Source organism: Haliaeetus albicilla, chromosome Z, assembly GCF_947461875.1.
Source record: "Haliaeetus albicilla chromosome Z, bHalAlb1.1, whole genome shotgun sequence".
NCBI classification, from domain to species: Eukaryota; Metazoa; Chordata; class Aves; order Accipitriformes; family Accipitridae; genus Haliaeetus; species Haliaeetus albicilla.
The window spans coordinates 50,497,726-50,517,765 of NC_091516.1; the positions used below are offsets into that span (position 1 = coordinate 50,497,726).

The 20,040-nt window shown below is 40.4% G+C and overlaps 1 protein-coding gene across 1 annotated transcript in view; it reads left to right on the top strand.

Annotated features, from left to right (window-relative positions):
• Nucleotides 1-19,216, top strand: part of CAMK4 (calcium/calmodulin dependent protein kinase IV) — a 183,024-nt gene extending 163,808 nt beyond the window's left edge. The window contains exons 6-11 of the mRNA XM_069777186.1: nucleotides 196-286; nucleotides 2,245-2,319; nucleotides 7,642-7,717; nucleotides 12,197-12,323; nucleotides 14,471-14,623; nucleotides 17,500-19,216. Coding sequence (XP_069633287.1) covers nucleotides 196-286; nucleotides 2,245-2,319; nucleotides 7,642-7,717; nucleotides 12,197-12,323; nucleotides 14,471-14,623; nucleotides 17,500-17,664 — 687 coding nt within the window. The 3' untranslated portion in view covers nucleotides 17,665-19,216. The remainder of the gene's footprint in view (nucleotides 1-195; nucleotides 287-2,244; nucleotides 2,320-7,641; nucleotides 7,718-12,196; nucleotides 12,324-14,470; nucleotides 14,624-17,499) is intronic.
• Nucleotides 19,217-20,040: the final 824 nt, after the last annotated feature.

Here is a 20,040-nt window from a genome sequence, read left to right on the forward strand (position 1 = left end):
TACAATATGCATCCCAGGATCCTGTGCTGAGCAGGTTTGCAGAAAAAAAGCTGCTGAAAATTAGTTAAGTGGCTCTGTGTCACACACATAGCAGATTATTAATCTGCTGCTATAGATTATTAGGAAGATGTTAACTCATGCTTGACTGTAGCATCTTACTCTTATTTAAATGTTTTGACTTTCTCTTTTTTCTAGTACCTGCACGCAAATGGGATTGTGCATCGTGACTTGAAGCCAGAAAATCTACTCTATGCAACACCAGCACCAGATGCACCACTAAAAATCGGTAAGCAGCATTAAATGTATGCTTCCTTAATTCCTTTGTAGGAGTAAGAAGTGCTAACTGATGTTTACAGTATATACATCTCACCACCACTTTATTTGAAGCTAATGCTTATACTCAAATGAACAGCATGTTACTTCTTCAGCAGCACAGCTGTGCATGGTGTTTTTAAAACCAATACAAAAGTAGATGCTTGCTTAGAGAATTCATAGCCAAAATTGTGCAGAACTTGGCAGAGAATAAAGTGCTCAGGAGGAACAAGAAGGATCATGAGATCAGCATACAGTTGTGTGCACCACTCCTGTGCCCATTTGGGTTTTTTTTGTTAAACCAGTATTTTAAGAGGAAAGATTCATTGGCATGAAAATACAAATGTGCAGATAAGTGGTAGAAAGCAAACTGAGCAAAGCTGACTTCTGTTTTGACAGCAGATTTGGGGGATAAGAAGTGATCTTCTCAAAGAGCATAGGGAAGCTATCTGAAGCACAGTCAGCACCATGGGGGGATGAGGAGGGACAAGGGGAGACCAGGCTTTCCTGAACGGGGATGTATTGTGCCAGTTCTGTTGGGGATGGCAGCTGCTTGCAAAGGGCATGACCTCCAAAAATGCTGGGTATGCCCAGTTTTTACTTGAGCAAAGAGGAGCTCTGTGCAATGCTCCTGAGCCGTATGTGACCAGTTTGGAGATACCATCTTGTGCCTCCTTACCAGGGAGCGTGGGAGTGTGGGAGCATGTAAGGAGTGAGCGTTGCCACAGTCATCAGGACAGTGTTCATCATGGATTCCAGGAGCCAGATTTCCATGAACTAGTCTCAAGCAATTTAATATAAATTTCTAGGGAAGTCTTGCATCTCAGGATGATTGTATCTTAATTTACATTTTGTCCTAGTTCCTGTCTTTCCTGGAAAGGCTCTAAACAGCTGCACCATGATAGTTTAATGCAACACCCAGTGACCTTGGTTTGACATCCAGAGTGGTGTAGGGTCATCTGAAGCATTTTTCTAAATGCTGTGATTATTCATCTTCTGGTTAAGATTATTGCCTTGTTTACATTGAGATCTGATTTACAGTAAGTGGCAGTGTTTATAAAAGTAAAGTATATTTCTGTTTAGATAAATAATAATACAGAAATTATAACCATTTAAGGACAAGTGAACCCTAACTGTGCATTTCTAGAATAATATTTGAACTATTTTTATCCTGATCTTGAGTCAAAATATTCCCTTTTATATTCACTGTAACAAACCAAAAATATTTCTATTTTGCATTTTTTAAGGCCAGACTGTCATCACCTAGACTGAAATTTGAAGAAGCTCAGTTTATTCTCAGCAAAAGCTAAAATAGTTGTGAAGACTTCAGGTTTTATGTCTTTTAAAAAATGAGTCATGCAAGTACGACGTGTAACGTCATGAAGGCTTTTGCTGTCTGAGTAGTAATTCAGGGTGGAAACACTGCAAAAAGGATGATCAGTACTTCTCCTGGCACAACCTCCAAGCCCCTAGAAGCCCTCTATCAAAATACTGCTGGGATTTTTCCTTGCAGGGATTATGTACTCTGACCCTTATCCAAGAAATCACTGATGCACAATTTTTTAACCCAGAATTGTTCTGTTAATTTTATTGGATTACTTACAGAGTGGAGGCTGAATATATACCTAAAATGCATTTTTGCATCACTGCTTGTATGCCCTTAGGCATCCCATTGTATTGGCTTTGTGCAATCTTCAGGATAAAATACAAGCTTCGTTTCTGTCAAGCAAGAGCCAGGAATACTCATTTGTATGGACAAATTTTGTGTTTGGATTGCAGTCTGGCTGCATTCTTTAAATTGATCCTCACCTCTGGAAAGGACAGTACTGTTCATTTAATGCATAAGTGTTCATTTAATTACATATACAATGTGAAAACAAAGTGATTTTACAAGGAAATAAGAACACTTATATTCCTAAACAATCTTAACAGCTGACTTTGGACTTTCCAAGATTGTGGAAGATCAGGTGACCATGAAGACAGTTTGTGGAACTCCAGGATACTGTGGTATGCTGTTTTTTTATTTACAGTATGCTGCACTTAATGTGAGGTTGTTACATTTTCTCTTTCCAAGGTGAAATGATTCTCCCTGAAGTAAAAATTCAGAAAACCTCTAAAAAGCAGAAATAAAAAACTAAAATTCAGAACCACCACTGGGTTAAATTTTTCTAAATTCATATTCTTTAGCACTGAAGCTTAATAATCAAAACATATGTCATTGAGCAAGTTCATTACTTGCATGGAAATAAGTTCAACCATCATAAAAATGCTGAAATTACTAAAATAATACTGGAGAGGCATCAGCAGAAATTTGGAGTACAAAAGGCATAATGGAAAACACTAAAAATTTATGGAGGTCATAACAATTATGAATCTTTGAATATTGCTTACAGTGAATTTATCTTAATTTTTTTTAGCGTAGAGGAAATAAAATTATTCCTTAAGAGTAGGGTCATAAATTAATCCCCTAAACCCAAAATGTTTCAGCAAATATATGGTTTTAAATGCAGGCTTCACTCAGACCATTCTGGTCCATGCTGGAATGGTACCCAAATAACATAATTATGAGTGCAACATCAAGGAGCGCTTTGTGGCAGATCTTGTCAACTGGGGTGACTGGTGTAGATCTAGTCATCTCTTTCAGCATTAAAATGGCTTTGGCAGTTTCAACTAATTCTTTTTTCTCCTACACAAAATAAGAATGAAATCATAGGTTTGCTTCAGTTTTACCAAGAGAGTGAGAGTCAGCATGAACTGCAGCTTACCAAAACGACTAATTTGCCTGTGCATTCACAATACATCAACAAGCATGAGTTTATGGATGACTTCAAAGCAAACATCTAACTTGTTAGCTTAGCACTGTATTACACAAGGATGGTAATTTTAATTCCTTTAGTAATTTACAACTTCGGAAATTATATACTTAATGATGTTGGGGTTTTATTTTTCAGTTGATGACCTTTAAGGACACTTTCTACTTGTTTAACTATGGAAGATGTGCACAATGTTTAGAAACTGTGTTTTGTCTCAGTTGCTCTGTTCTTACATGTTTCTGGTTTTTCCAAAATCACAGCTAGTTCATGCTTCTTAGTCTTGTAGCTTTTAATAATATAAGACATCTAATTTGAATGCAAGAAAACCACCACTGATACTTCAAATTAAAAGAAATTTCTGTAGGATCACATTTAGGTAAAAATATGTTTACTCAGTGTCATATGGGAGAGTGAGGTTTCGATAAGCAAGTGAAAAAACATAGTACTGGTAACAGTCCGTGAATAATTAGGAATGTGGAGTTTTTTCTCCATTGCTCTGGGGAGAAAATAAGTGGGGCAGAGAGTGGCCACTAGAATTGCCATATGCATAATGTCTGGCAAACAATGCCATAGCTGTGCTATATGTCAGATACCAGTAATCCAAAGAGGATATAACTAAAACTCACCCCCCCTCAAAATCCAAAATCTAAAAGCAGAGTTCAAGCATATAACCTGCCACAGCAGGGAGAAAGCAAGCATAAAACTGATCTTGGAAAAAAATAATTAAAAAGATGCTGCTGAGCCCCAGCGGCCATTCCCTCGTGGGGACAGAGCATTGTGCTCTGCCTGCGGGGCTGCAGCAGGAGCTGGTCCTGCTGCCGGTGGGGAAGCGCTCAGCCTGGCCGTCCCCTGCACACCGCAGACTTTTCTTGAGCAGCCGCATCCCCAGGTTGGAGGGGACGGCAGGGGCCTGCAGGATGCTCTGTCGCTGTGGAGACCCTCCGGCCTGCCTGTGGGTGGGTGGTCTGCCGAGCAGGGCAGGACCCTCGAGGGTTTTGGCTGGGTTTCCCGTGGCGGTGCCGAGCTGTGCGAGGCCGAGCAGCCAGCAGCTGGACGGAGCCTCGCTGACTGCCTGGCAGCTTTCAGCAGGGCATCCCGTGATTGCTGTCAGGTTCCCAGAAGAGCACCCTCGTGCACAGCTTCGGTGTCAGAGCAGGGACAGTTAGCTCCTGGAGACGTGCAGAAGCTCACCTGGAGTCCCAGAACCAGAAAATGACCCAGAAATGAATCCTCCCATGCCAGAACATGGAAAAGAAGGAGCCCTTATGGCAAAAGAGGATTGCAGCCCTTCGTTGCAAGGCACTTCCATGTCAGCAAACCAGCTTATGGCCAGGGAGGCTGGTGATCTTGTTTACACCTGGGCAAGCCTGCTGGGCTTCCCGTGGTAGATGCTTACCTGCAGAAACCAATGCGATCTTGTGGTGGAATCTATTTCTACCATTCTTGCTGAACTCTAGATCCTGAATGGGCTCCTACAAGAGACTGCAAGTTGCTAGCCGTGTGCTCAGTGGTAAGCATCTCAGGTAGTTTTGAACAGAGCTGAGCCAAGCCACGTGGAAACTAAAGACCTGGCATTTGCTTTTGTAACTGTAGAAGCAAAGGAAAGAGGACATTGGAAAAGACCAAAAGATTACTCTGTTACCTTGTAGCACAGCTGATAATACAATTCAGGTGACATGTCTGTCACCTTGTATGGCATTCTTTGCCAAGCACATACAGGTGCCAAGTATGCTTTAGAGTAGCACTGAATTCCACTCTGCCTAGTTTTGTAAAACTGTCCTTTACATAATGGCTATTAACGTTCTAGTTGTCTTCTTTTGTGACAGTTATACTACAAATGCCATAAAACTGTAGTTGGTATTTAGCCCTTTTTATGCCTGTCTTTGTATAGCATAAAAATAGGATAAGGCTGATTCCTACAGAAGAGCTCTCAGAGTAGGGATGACTTGGTGGGGACGGTTGAGGGTGAATGTCTGTACTGAGAAAAGAAAGGAACTTCGTGCCTACAGACATGGACCTGCAATCCTTGCTTTACAACCAGAGTTAACTGACCATGCAGAATTCCTTGTGCCTGGAAAATATTCAAGCATTACTTTCCAGCAGTGGAGGAAACCCAGGAGGAATACTGTTGAAATGCCAAATTAAACCATGAATAATTGATAGTCACAGGCTGCTGACTCCCACATCCTGCCCACCCAGCGATCAGCAGCTTCTCCAGAAAGGACACAGCAACAAAAACACATACTGGAGTCTGGATACTTTGGCGTCAAGACCTACCAATCTACAGTCCCTGGGATGTGCAAAGTGATGCAGAGGACTGAAAGCAAGAAGATGGTCACAAAGAACTTAACTTGCTGATATATTCTGCTTTCAGTGAACTTAACAAGAAGGGCATAAGTGGTGTCTGACAGTAGCACATAAAAATAAGCCAGTGCAGAGCAGTGATTCATGATCAGTCTGTTACAGCCAACTTCTAAACTAACAGCAATGTATCAGTCAAATCCATTCACCAAAAGCAAACTCCTGGAAATATTAAAAAATTATATTTACAAGATGTATAACTGTGTAATCACAGTCCAGATGGCAAGGCAGACCTGTGCATACAAATCTTTGGTCTGCTTTGTAGCCATTTTACAATACTGAGGTGGAAGGAGGAGAAAAGCAAAAGGACAGAAAGTGTCTTCTGCCCTTATCCTGAGCAAGAAGACGTCCCAAGAAGCATCCTGTTCTCTAGAAGAGGAAGCATATTGGCCATTAAACAGAAAAACCGTCCTGTTTACTTCAGAACCCCCCACATGGCATTAACAAACATGGCAGGGAGAACGGTGGTTAACATCTCTTTTCTTGGTCCGTCTCCATCTCTTTCTCTGAGGCCATTGGCTGCTTTGCATGTAGGCTGTCCTGTTAGCTACAGATTGACCTGAGTTGAAATCAGTTGGGACCTAGTGTCCCTTCTCAAAACCAGCCCTTCTCTGTTCATCTGTTTAGCAGAAGAATAAGAAGACAGGGAAAGTCTGCACTTAGACTGGCAAGTTTTTTCCCAGCTGCCAGCTGTACAAGTGGTATGGAGCAAACTTAGTGATTAATGTCCTTTGCCTGCTATATTAATGCTTTGTGAAAATGCTTCATGTGTTCCATGCACAGTAAATCCTTCAGGTAAGTTGAAAAAGTCTGAGATAGCTGCCTGGAGGCCATTAGGGAGTTGTGCATACTCTGATTAAAATCATGCCATGTTGCTGCCCATTCCTTGGGAGAGCTAGCTGCCCCAATGGAGACCTTGCACAGGCTGGGAACAAAGCAGGAGCGTGCCAGCAGCCTGGGTCAGTCTGGATGAGCAACCAAAGCTTCAGGCTCAGCAGGGACCTATCATACATTTTGGGAAGCCCCAGCCCTTCTTGGCCCTGCTGCTCATGACTGTGAAAGTGTAATTCAAGAGGGCAAAGAGATGCATAAGTACGTGCTGCAGCATTGATGGGCATAGGTGCAGCAATTCCACTGTGCCCTAGAAATGTGTCCGCCATCCCATGTGCATCTTAGAACCAGTGGGCTCAGGGGCTTTGCTGCCATGCCATATATCTGATGGATATTAATACAGATACAATGGTTGCTGAGAAGAAGGGCTACTGATAACGTGGACGTGTGGCTTAGCAGTGTCTTTTTAATTATTTTTTCCAAATTATTTGGGTACTTTTTTCTGTGGCCAAAAGGTGAGGGAAGGAAGGGTCTTGCCTCCCCCAGTATCAAGCACTTCCATTTCCTTCTCTGGAGATGTGGCATTTTCATCCTGCCACCTCAGGAGCTTTGCCCAGGGAGGTTTGCCCAGTTGGAGGCAAACCTTGAGGATGCGTGGAGCTACAAGGGCTGGGGGGCAAGGGGGCAGGTGTACTTGAGGTAGGCACATCACGGTTTGAGTGTGCAGCCATGCACATTTTTAGTTACACACAGCAGCAACAGACACCGTCTGGGGGATGTGGCAGTCTGCTCAGCTTTCCTTGAGGTGTGTCTGTCAAGCTGCTTGAGCAGAGATTAACTCCTCTTCACCATTGCAGAGCCAGAGTCCCCCAAGACTGCCTGGCCTTTCCACCTGCTCTGCACTGCAGCAAAAGCAATTGCCTGAAATGGTCTTGTCTTTCCTTACAATTAAAACAGAACACCAAAAATAAAGCCCAAATTAAGTACCAAGTAAATAAGTAAAATAATACTGAAGCAAAAGTAGCACCTCATTTGTCACACTGCAGCCCCAGTGCTGCTGTAGCTTTCTGTGGTTCCTTTCACAAATCTAAAAAGCAATTTGAACCCAAAGTCCACTTTTCATTTTATTCTAGCTGTGCTTGGACATGATTTCTGTTACTTTATACTCAGTGAAGGGAATCATTTGCCTAATTAAGCGCTTAAAGGAACAGGCCCTAACTTTTTAAAAGACACCTACGAGTGTGCATGGAGCTTAAATTGACTTTGTGACTGTTATTTCTACATTCAACTTTCATCTTAATGACAAGTGTTTTATCATCTGCAGCACCAGAGATACTGCGGGGATGTGCCTATGGCCCTGAGGTGGACATGTGGTCTCTGGGGATTATCACCTACATCCTGTAAGTGCAGACAGTGCCCCGGAGTGGTTCATTTGTGAGCACCTGCAGGTTTTTATGACATTATGAGCTGTGCTGTTGGAAGACACAAGATCCTGAACTTTAATTATGATATTCCTAATCTTCTTTAAGTCAGTCAAATCCTAGAGGACCATGGCAAAACACTCAGGTTATATATTTGGTAAATATAACACTTCTTCCTGAACAGCAGCAAGGTCTGCACAGAATCGTGCTATTAAAGTGAATGAATAGCAGCAAAGCTGCTGAAAGCAAAAATACAAGCATACGAGTGTCAGAAAGCATCGTATGTTTTTTTCTCATTTGCATAAACTGTGAGATATACTATGATCCTAAGTAGTTTCTCAACTACAGATGGGGCAAGGAGAAATTAAGGTGCTTGCAGTAGTTCCACAGTGCCTGTGAATATTCTCAAATGCAGCTGCCCCATCTGTGTCAGCCACAGACATTGCTACAGCTTCAGCTGCAGCATCAGTGTTGCTGTCTCACAACATCTCAGCCAGGAGGCAGGGAACAGCCCTCAACCCTCTGTCTGCAAATCAGTCTGATGGGTTAAATGATTAATGTTGAAGTGTTCCACTTCTTACAAGATAACCAGACACTGTTAACAGAGGGCTGTGAGCGATGCTGGCCGTACATATTTTAAACAGTTAAGTTGCAACTGAAGACCAAAATTTCAAAACATTTGTGTCTAAAGGTAGGCACTTGCACCTGCATCTTAATATGGCTAGTCCTAAATCAATTGGTAAGCATTGTAATTATTTTATTGTATCGATGGAATCTTTCAAAGGAATATTATTGAGAAGGGAAAACTGTATCTGATGTATTGACACTTCTTTTTATGGGAGAATAACTAACTTCATTTATTCCCTTGGCCACACCAATGCTCAGCTGGCTTGTGTAGTTGTATATGATACTTGCAGGATGCCTTTTATGGGAAGAAAATGGGATTTTACACATACACATTAAAGATATGGAGGATTTTATACATCCAGGCCATTTTCTTTCCCCTTCTAGGACTCATTAACTGTGTCCAGCAAGTACAGTGTGTAATAATACCGTTACTTTCTTTGTGTCTTTTGCAAAGAAAGAATTATATTTTCTAGGGTTTATACTAAAAGTACTTGTAAGGATATATAAACACTCTGATGGAAATATCAGAAAACATCTTTTGTTCTGTACATAAGCTTCAAATAAGTCATGGCTCTCCTTTTGGGTGCCTGTAAATAATAGGCTACAATATTCCTATTTGCCATTTTGTTACCTGCTCCTTTTAAAATGTGAATCTTTGTCTCAAGGCCTGGTTCAGTCTGTAGAAGATCACATCTCACATACTGCCTGCCAGGTGATCTTTTCTCATCAGTTCTAGGGGTCACATGTAGCAGAGTTGTAAAATTTGCCAGCAGGGCTGTCCCTGAAATTGGAGAGGTGCCTTTTGTTGACCCTTTACAAAGGTATCTAGATTAAGCCATGGGCTTGCCTAGTTATTCAACAATTGAGGGATAGTTGTTGTAGTTGAGATTGAGAGCCTTCCTTAAGCAGAACTTGCTTTCAAGTGTAGGCAAGCTCCAAGCGAGAACATACAGGAAATTCCTGTTCGAATATATGGAGTGACATTTGCTATGTGCAGCCTTTGAAAACCTCCCAGCTGTTTAGGAGATGCTCCCAAGCCACATTAAACCTCTGCACTGGTGTAAACACAAGCGTGTGAGTTTGTGCTGTGGGTAGGACACCGCCAGTACAGATACTCCTCTTCTTCTTCCTCCTTCTGTTCCTCTCCTCCCCTCTAGAAATCCAATTTGACCCACAGCAGCAAGTTAGGCAAAAAGGGTGCTAGTCAAATCCACTTGGCTATCTTTTCCATTTAGCTGCAACAATATTCCACATTTAAAACTCTTCTATTGAGTGTAAAGCTTTGTAGATCAATATTTCTGATGGATTAGAAGCTGAGACCAGAAAGGTACCTGTACAGTAACTAATTCATTAATCCCGCAGCCTAAACAACAGTGTTGCATGTCTCAGTCCCATAGTTTAGTAGAGGGAATGCACTTATGTACAGTCAAAAAATACATTGCTGTATGTACCTCTGAAATAGAGTGGATATAAGAGTTAACTACCATGCTACAGAAGACGTGCATAAAACTGTATCTTCTCACCAATACAAAGTGGACTTACCATGTGACTGAGAAAAACTTTGACAGGTATTTTGACAGAACAATTATTCTTGAGGCAAATTATATTAAGACCTATTGATGATAACTGTCATAATTCCAGGGAAGCCATATTTCTAGTTTTAACAACAAAGAGCATCAGTCCTTTTGTATTCCTGCAGCACATTAGAAGTTCTACTGCACATTCGAGATGCAGATAGCAGTCAGCAAATACAGAGGTTTTGCCTGCAGTCAAAATTGCATTGATTTAATCAAAGGTGGTTTTGTTTTTTCACTAACTTACTTCAAAAGGCACAAAACACTGTCTGGTCAGTTTTAATTGATTTTGCAGCTGTTTACATTGACTTTATTTGGTACATAATTGGCTTAAAATGAATCAGCATAATAAAATGAGTTTTCATAACAAAATGAAATCAAGAGCAGCCACACTGGGTCTTACCCTGATTTAATTTATCTAATTTGAAATCACACCTCTAGTTTTATTCGTCTAACTTGGCATGTAGTGAAAAATCTGGCTGCTGAAATGGAAGGTTTTTTAGGTAGCAGCATATCCATAGGAATTGTTAATAAGACAACAATAGGTGATGGTAGTGAGTTGAGATGAAAATAATTCAGGAGTAAATAGGCAATCACTTAGAAGGCTTCCAATGCAGTCACAGCAAGCTTTAAGCATGGTCTCACTGTATGTCATCAGTTAGCTGGTATCCCGAAGCCAGGTTTGACTGAACCAGTTAGTGGCCCAACAACTCTGCTCAGCAAAGGTGCTCTGTGGGGATAGGGGCCGACCTGAAGCAAGCTCAGAAATGGTGGTGGGAGAGGCAGGCAAACGGGAGGGGAGCAGCAGAGGGACTATGACCAGCTCGACCTACTGAAGCACACAGTATTTGGAGGTTGAATGTTTTAATCCATCTCTGCCAGACTTGGAAATTAGTAATGCGCCCAGAATGTGCTTACAGTAGAGGTTTTCTCCTCTTCAGCAGTGCAAAGTGATGCAGCTGTTCCACCCACAGCTCCACACCACTCCCCAAAACACATTTTTTCCTTGAACATCTCTCTCCTTTTTCAGGACAGTAAGCACACTGATTGGGTTTAAAAATACAAAAACAATTTAAAATGTAAGGTTAAATTTTCTCGATTTGTTTTAGTTGATGTCTTGTTCTTTATGGTCTGCTGTTGTTTTCCTGACATCATCTTATTGCTTGTTGCATTTTCTGGAGGCAGAGTTGCAGACTTGCTGTTTAGCTCAGAATGCTTACTGGTTGAATAGGAAATTCACTTTAAAACATCTGATTATGTGTGCAGGCATGATTAGAGTGCAATGAAGCAGAAAAAAGGATCTTATATAAATGGTAACCACTTCTATGAGTTTGCTTTCCCAAGGGCCAGCAGTGTGGATCTGTGTTGGGATCTGTATTATTCAATATGTTCATAAATGCAGTCAGTTAGTGAGATTACAGAATTGCTTGATAATATGTAGGTTACCTAAGTAAAGATAAGGGCTGATTATTAAAACCTGCTGAAGGTTTTTATATTTTGTGGATGGTAGGATGAAAGAACATGCAGTGATGGACATAAGCAAAAACCAGTCCTAACTGGACATATAAAAACTTCTAATTTCACAGGTAAAATGTGGTTCCTCAGCTAATTCCTGTCCCTCAGGAGAGAGTTACAGGGATTCTGATAATTGCTTTATGAACATGTTAATTCTGTGCTTGTAAACAATCAAAAAAAGCAAATCCAAGGTCAGGAGTTGTTAGCAAAGAAATGTAGATTAAAATAGAAAACATCATTACGCTAATTTGCAACTCTATGGTGCGCTCACACTGAATGGTGTTCACACCCACTTCAAAAAGACACATAAACTGGAGAAGACTCACAGAAGAGAGCAGGGATGAGCAAAGGTTTCAGACTGAGGAATGACTAAATAGTCCAAGGGACTTCAGTCTGAGACCAGCAGAACAAAGAGCTGCTAGAAAATGTTTACTGGCATGTAGAAGGTAAACAGATATCAATTGTTGCATGACTGCTCTTATGGTAAGTCCCTATATTAATAGTTCCAATTACAGACATGCGAAAATGGAAAATTTACAATTTGATCAGCCTTTCCCACTGCTTATGAATGCTTATGACCCCATTTTGCTCTGCTCTGTAGAATTAGGAGTTCATAAGTACATCCAGGTCTGGTTTCCCAAAGGGGTCTACAGGACACTAAGTAGGGGAAGATAATAACAGGAACTGTTTCTAACGACACAAGACTAATCTTTGATAATTTCTTTCTTTTTTATCCTTGCAGACTTTGTGGCTTTGAACCATTTTATGATGAAAGGGGAGATCAGTACATGTTTAAGAGAATCCTGAACTGTGAATATGACTTTGTGTCCCCCTGGTGGGATGATGTGTCTCTGAATGCCAAGGATTTAGTAAGTTTTAAAGCAACAACGAGACTGGAGTGTCTTTGCTGACACATATTTGGCTAGTATCACTTCCACTGAGAGAGAGAGAGTCATTTTTGGGGTGGGGGCAGAATAATTGGTTAATTAATTGTTCATATGGCTCCTTCCTTTTCTTCTTCTTATCTCTGGTATATTATGGTGCTGTTAAATATCCCCTGTCAGTCCAGTGCTGTAATTTTGCACTCAAAACCATGGATGTTCAGGTCCGTCTGTGAGCTAAGCCACAGACTGTTGGCAGCTGACACAGTGTTCAGGCATGCCTGCCTTTCATGCTAGCTCTGAGGTATTTCATTGCTCCGCTTTGCCGGGCAACCACCTTCAGGGGAATGTAGAAACAAGCCCTGTATTTTGTGCAGTTTCCAAGTCTGAACTTTGGAGGAAGACTATAAAAAGGAGTGAAGCCCACACCCACCCCACCCTGCTTTTGCTGACAGCCTTTTCTGTCCATTTAAGTTTTTTCTCAGTAGAGGAGGAAAGACTCACCATTAATAAATACGGTCCATTAGCAAAATGCAAGGGCTGCTGTGCTATCTGCACTGTGTTCTTGTATTACTGGATAAAGTAAATTGGATCCCAGAGATACTGATCTGCAAAGATAGGTATGCTTGAGTCTGATTATTAGTCAACAATAACTCGAATAATTCAGTTATATAATTAGCACAGAAGACTCAAATGCTCAGTTTCATATTACTTATACAAACCGCGCCATAAAATACTACATAATTAGTGTTTGTAAAGTACTTCAGGATGCCTCAAATAGAAGGACCATAGAAGTTCAAAGTACTTTGTTGTTGTTGTATTAGATGTGAAGTTTTTCTAAGGTCAAAAAAATATAATTTACTGCCTTGTGTTGTCAAAACCCAAATAAACAACAGCCTGCAGCAAAGCTGCTTGTTTATTGTATACAGAGAACTTTGATCCAAACTGGTCCCTACTATTTTGCTACAGTAAAGCTCAGAGTTTCAGGTCTGAATACTGTACAGCAAGTTGTAGATAAGGATGAAGCCCATGGCTCTCAAAACCCATGCGGTGGGCAGTTCTGGGGTGTTGACTTGAAGTGATTTGCTTAACTTGACCTCTTCTGTGGATGCACAGCAGGTATTCATCACAATGCCTGTTCTCCTGCACCTACTTCAGTGCACCATCTTTCTTTAATAGTTCTTTGTAGGGAAATTTCAGAAGGCCATAAAGCGAGTCCTCCCCTCACACCTGGGCACATAGCAGTGGTGGAGCTGTGTGCCATCACTTGCACTCTGCTCCAAGAGGGTGTGCAGTCAGGAGAGTTGTGCAAGTACGAGGCTGAGTACCATCCATGTACTTCTTTACTTCATCCCTTCTGTTTTTTTAAAACACCACTTGTCCAGACATACAGCAAAACCCATGAAATGCAGCTTGACTGGACACACTTTTTAACCAGCAGTTTGTACCACCTCCACTCCCAGGGGTATGTCTGCAGTGTCTTGTTCCCAAAAATGTCCTACTGTTGTGTTTGGAGAGCTGCAGCTTCCCTGGTCTCAATAACAGAAAGAATGGCATAAACAGAGTTATTTTCAGAGTGGGCTAAGAGAGAAATACTTGTACAGTACTTTTTAGTTGATGTGTACATGAGGTTTTACAGTGACTGAAAGACACATTTCATTTGTGATATACCTTGCAGTGACTGCACGAGTTGCACAGACTAGAATTTAAACTTTCTAATACAGTTTAAACCTTGTCCAAATCCACAAGTGGGGATACTGCTAAGAGAACTGCCTGGCTGGGGGTACTTTGAGAATCTCTTAGGGTTTACGTCACAATTCAGACATACAACAGCCTATGCCGGATACAGGCCAGCTGCGTTTGTACATACTCTTAGAAATGGTGGTAACTGGCTGATTCTTTTTCTCCCCTCTTACCCCTTAGTGGCTGTCTTATTTAGATGTTATTTATGGAGGACCAAGAAACTCCAGAAACAAAATACATGTAAAGACCTGAATGCAAATTCTTGTTGGTTTCTTAGAATGTGTTTCACTAAGATGCTTCCCAAACCAAGACCAAAGCCCCAAAATGCAAAGCTCGGTAAACGTAAATGAAGAATAGGGTTAACAGTCTTGTGTTTCTTCCTTGTGGTGCAGGTCAAAAAGTTGATTGTTTTAGACCCCAAGAAACGCCTCACCACTCTACAGGCTTTGCAGCACCCATGGGTCACAGGGAAGGCAGCAAACTTTGCACATATGGACAACGCACAAAAGAAACTTCAAGAATTCAATGCTCGGCGTAAACTTAAGGCAAGTCTCTGGACAGAGTCTCTGTTTTGGCTGTGAAAGCATGCAATTAAATTAGTAGCCTTACAGAAACCTTGCACACTTTTCAGGACAACATTCCATAGTGGTATGGAAGCTTTTTATTTAAGATGATTGATGAAGATGCAAAATTTGAAGCTGGCTTAGTCAATGTCTGCAGCCAAACAAAAAAAAATGGGTCATGTTATTGGAAACTCTATCTACACAGACAGAACTGCTGAGAACATACACAGCTTTTGCAAATTCCTTGCCTTCCTGCCTTCCTTCCTTCCTTCCTTTCTTCCCTTCTTCCTTCCTTGCTTCTGTCTATCTGTCTGTCCTGTACTGCTGGTACATCCTTAGAGTAGTGAACAGCAAGAACAAAATTCAGAGTAGTTTCTTCATGAGCATCCATGAATCTGGAAGATACTTTATCTGCTATAGCATATTTTGATTTGTAAGCCACCCTCAATTTCTGCACCTATCAATACAAAGCAGGAGCTTAAGCCATCCTTCTGTATGATCTAGAGTCAGCATTTCAGACATGCAGGTCCATAAAATGTGTGGGTTGAAATTAACAGGCCCCACACATGCATTCCCAAGTACCTCTGAGAGCAAATGTGCAATAGCATTCTTTATCTGCAAATTAAGCACTGCAAGGCAGGAGTGCAGGTAGGGCCTGTGCTGAAAATACCATTAGGTTTTGTGTCACCAGTATGTTCCTTTACCATCTAATCTACATACCTATCATGGGAAGAAGCAGGCAGCTGGGCATCTAACTGACATAACATCGGAAAACTTTCTTCTTGCCTAATCCCTTCAGTTGTTAAAGATTTGTGTCTGCTTAGAAGAGACTGCCAGGGATACTTCAGCACAGAAATTACCAACAGCTCCAGCGAAGCTGCCCTTGTAGCCCTGGGGAATAAGAATAAAAAGCATCTTCTCTGAGAGCTTTACAGCCCCCATGCAAAACCAAATTCACAAACAATGACCCTTAACTTTGGTTTTGCTCAGTTTTTTTCAGTATTAGTAGGAAACTGTGACAGAGAATCTCTACAGGACAAAGAAAAAAGTTTTGTCATTTACAAAGGTCTCAGACACTGTAGATACAATTCACAGTGATGCTTTGCCCATGCAGAACTGACTAAATGTGTCTATTAACTTTGTTCTCTTCAGAAGGATTTCTGTACCCTTACAGCAAGATACCTGCGTATTCACTGAAGACGCTGTGCAATATTGTTATATCACAATGATTTCAGAGCATGAGCAGAGTCATGAATTTCATTATTTCTGAATGAGCTGTTACATTCCCTGCCCAGGAGGTGACAAAGAAATATGCCCTTTTCGCATGTTTTGATTTTCATGCTCTTCATATTTTTACACCTTTGATCACGAATAAGATTTTTTTGAAGCCCAGTTTATTTAGATCCCTATAGTCAACCAACTTATACTTCTATATTTAAAAGCTATTGCTTTTTATAAGTTTATTTCTTCATTACTTTTCTATTAAAGATTAAATGACCAAATCTCCAATTATTAAGAGAATTAACTGGAGTTAGCAGTTATTGTAGAGTTAATAGTTTTACACATATATATGCATAAAATGAACCATGAATTTTTAGACAATTAATTCCTGTCCAAAAAATAAGAGCAAAGCAGAAAACCGGGTAGTGAATACATGCTTTAATTGTTATTTTGTTAGTAAGAATAATATAAAATTATCCTCTCTTTTCCAACAGACAAGTCCAGCAGCAGGCTTTCTTTACTTAAAGACCTATTTTTATAGAATAACTCTTAAGCTGTCAGTCATTATTTGTTTTTTTTTAATAGATTGTGTTGAATTTGTTTAATAAACAACCACATGATTAGTGAGAGTAAATTACATTAGAAGTATCTTTATACATTGTAATATCATTGAGTGGCCTGTTCTGTGTTGTCCAAAGTCCTCTCAACACTCATGTGGATGTCTGTGATTTTTCCTTTAAGAGGCCTAGACTCACTTCCAAAATTATTGCTGCTTTCATTGGCTCATGCCTTGCACTTTGACTTCATATTCTATATTAGCTGAGTCTTCTTTCTTGCCAATGTTTATATAGTCTGTTTTTTCATTAGCATCTCATTTTTCTTTTATTTTCCTTTTTTTTTTGCACAATTACCTCTCCAAACCATCCACAAAACTTGCTATACTCCTCATCCCTTCCTGCAGACCTGCTTCTTCTGTGATGCCTAAGCAGAAAGCTAGCCAAGCCAAAAATAGCTGGAGTTGTTGTACACAGAGATTAGTATTTCTTTTCCTCACCTCTGTATGTTTGTTTTTTTCAGGCAATAAAAGTCTTCATGGCAAGGGCTAATGTAACTCTCCTAATGCATGTCTTCATTTTGTGACATTTTATGTGATATGAGAGCCTATCCCCAATATGTATTTATATATATACATAGCAAGTTGCCTGTAGGCTCTGCAACATTGTGCTTGGCATATGCAATAGTGCAATAGTGATAAATATTGTTTCCCTTTGTGAACTTTTTGTGGAATAATCAGTGGCAATACTGTTATTATTATGATGGAAGATAACTTTATTTTTGCCATTTAACTTCAGCACAAGAGATCTGAAGTAGTTTCTAAAAAAAAATGCAGCATGTGCAGCTGAAAAAAAATTTGATTCATGTTGGCCAACTTGTAACCTTGTGAAAGCAGCGATTTTAAACCTTAGTCCAGTATTTCAAGTGGCCTTCTAAATCTGCCCAGGCCCAGGCGGGTATCCGAATGTGACACTACCATGAAGACTAAATGTGGTTACGTTCCCTAACGGGACGATGCTACGGCTGCAGTGCTGACAGACTGTGTCCTTTAAGGAACGTTTGCTTGATCCTCTCTTTCTCAGGCTGCAGTAAAAGCTGTGGTGGCATCAACTCGCCTTGGCAGTGCCAGCGGTCACAGTGCGCACGAAAGCAACAAGCCCAGCTGTAACCCGTCTCCCATCCATGACGGCAAACCCGAAGAGAAACCCACTCAGGAAGCAGAAGCAGCTCCAGAAGAAATGTCTTAGGTCAATGTGTGCTTCCTTGTTTCAGCTGAGATCTGTCATTTCATACACCAGCTAACTTGTCATTCAGCAAGAGATTCGTAAGCTTGGCCTCTCTGGTTCTGCTTTGGGGTGCCAAATGCACTGGCTGGTGATCCTACCTTCAATGCATGTGACTGCTTATGAAAATAGTAAACTGTTCCATAAGGCATGTCATGGAAACAGTGTTATTTGCAGTAATACCGGCAGGTAAAAACATGGGGATGAATTAACTACCTACCATAATGCATATACTTCATATACATCTATCCAGTGTTTCTAGATGGCATTTGAAACAAAATACTATTTAATTTGGTTTTATGGAAGTAGGTGTCTTCTATATGTTGTGAGTTTCTTTGAACTGCTTCCTTCCAGATTCATAGTCCTGCCGCAGACAAAATGGAAGGAAATACCAAGCCAATGCTTTTAAAACTGATGTACGAAATAATGCTTTTTATCTGTAAAATTCAAAAAGTATTTGGGGATTTATATGCAAAAAACATTCCACTACTTCTGGGAAGAAATTGAAATGTTAGTTCTACTGGGCATGAAAATGTACATTCCTCAAGCTTGTGTTGAGATTGCCTTATTCTGACTTTTCCTGTTTATATACAGTATTTTAATGACAACCAAAATTACTCAAGATTTCTGCTATTTCATTCTCTAGTAAAAGTGTTAGCAAAACAAAATGATAGACTAAAAGAGGATTAGAGTAGATGCAAATTTTTTAAATACCATTATATTTACTCATGAATTTCTAAACTGTGCAGCTAGAAGATGTTTTTATAGGGCCTAAGGGAATAATCTGCAATTATACAAGTTGTAAATGCTTGAAGAAAGCTATTCCACAACTTAATGATTTTGCTCTGGGGAAACACTCTTCTGGTCTGGGAGCAAGTAGTATAATCTAGTTGCCTCCCAGATAATTTAACCTCATAAGCAACCAGTTTCCACTTGTCAGCATAATTAGTCCATATTTTCCTAACAAAGGACCCCTCCTGTAAAGTGATCCACCAGCACAGATCTTGCATCCACCCAGAGCTCCTGTGTCCTAAGTTAAAAGCTGTGTGCATGGATCAGCCTGCAAAATTAGGATCAGGCTCTTCAGCTATCTTGATTTTTTTGTTGAACGTAATTGATAGGAATTGAAAAGCTAACATGCATCAGTATGTATGACCGTATATATTTGTTTGTTATCACTTTAATAGCATGTGAATTTCGTAATGTTATTGAATGTACAACAATGTCATTTGTGTTTGTTAAACTTTTTAATACTGATAGATACCTAAGACCCTGATACGCTCAACATTCCTCTTTTGCTTTAATTGTTTTCATGTTGTTAGGCCTTGCACAACTTGCCTTGAAAAAAATATATCAGCTACTGAAAAAACAAGTCATTAATAAAACATTCAGTAGCTGCATTTCCTGGTGAAATTAAAGGATAATACAATGTTATAAATAAAGTATAATCTAGATTAATATAAAAAGGAAGATTAAAGATACTGTTTTTACTAGGTGAGAATGCATGCTGATGAAAGTATTGTACTTGAGATTTTTTTATCCATTTCTTACAACTCTTTGAACTTGTACAAGAAGGTTTGCTAATTAAGCGCAGTTGAACTTCAAAATACTTGCATCCATCCTTTTCCCAGGTGACACATTTTGAGGTGAGCTGAAACAGCTGGTGGGGGCATGTCAGCTGTGACCAGGCCAACAAGACACTTTTGCATTATTTTTCCCTGAAAACAAGTACAGTAAGACTAATCACTTTGGAGAAGGTGATAAGTACATCCACATGTCTCACTTTTTACTATCTGTCTTATCTTGTGGGAGGTGACTGCAGGGTGAATGCATTTCTCAGCCACAGGTCTCCTCCCCCAGTTACAGTGGTGAAGCCATCCGAGTTCGGTCGGTGGGGAGGTTTGGTGGGAGAGGTTGGGATTTCTGTAATGTTTCCTCTTTCATTTGGGATAGCTGCTTCTAATCTGCAGAAGTGGGGCCAGCTGCACAGTCGTTGTGCATCTATGAGTGCTTGAGCAGAAATATATTCATCTGAGACATGGTTTGTTGAGCTGAAAAGTAGTCCCAGCTGATTCTTAAAGTTATTCTTTGCTAAATTATACCATAGCATATCATAAATGTGAACTGATGCCATGCAACTGGAGACCTCTCTGTGACAGCATGATCTCAGAGGCAGCTCAGTCTTGTGCATAAAGGCTCTGGGGCTTCAGTTGGTTTTGCTTAGTTTTCTTCTATTATGCTCAATATGAAATAATCAGGATGTCTGTGCTGAGTGAATTACCAATATGTGACTCAGTAAAGTACTATGCCTGGCTTATGTGTGACAGTATTATACAGAAG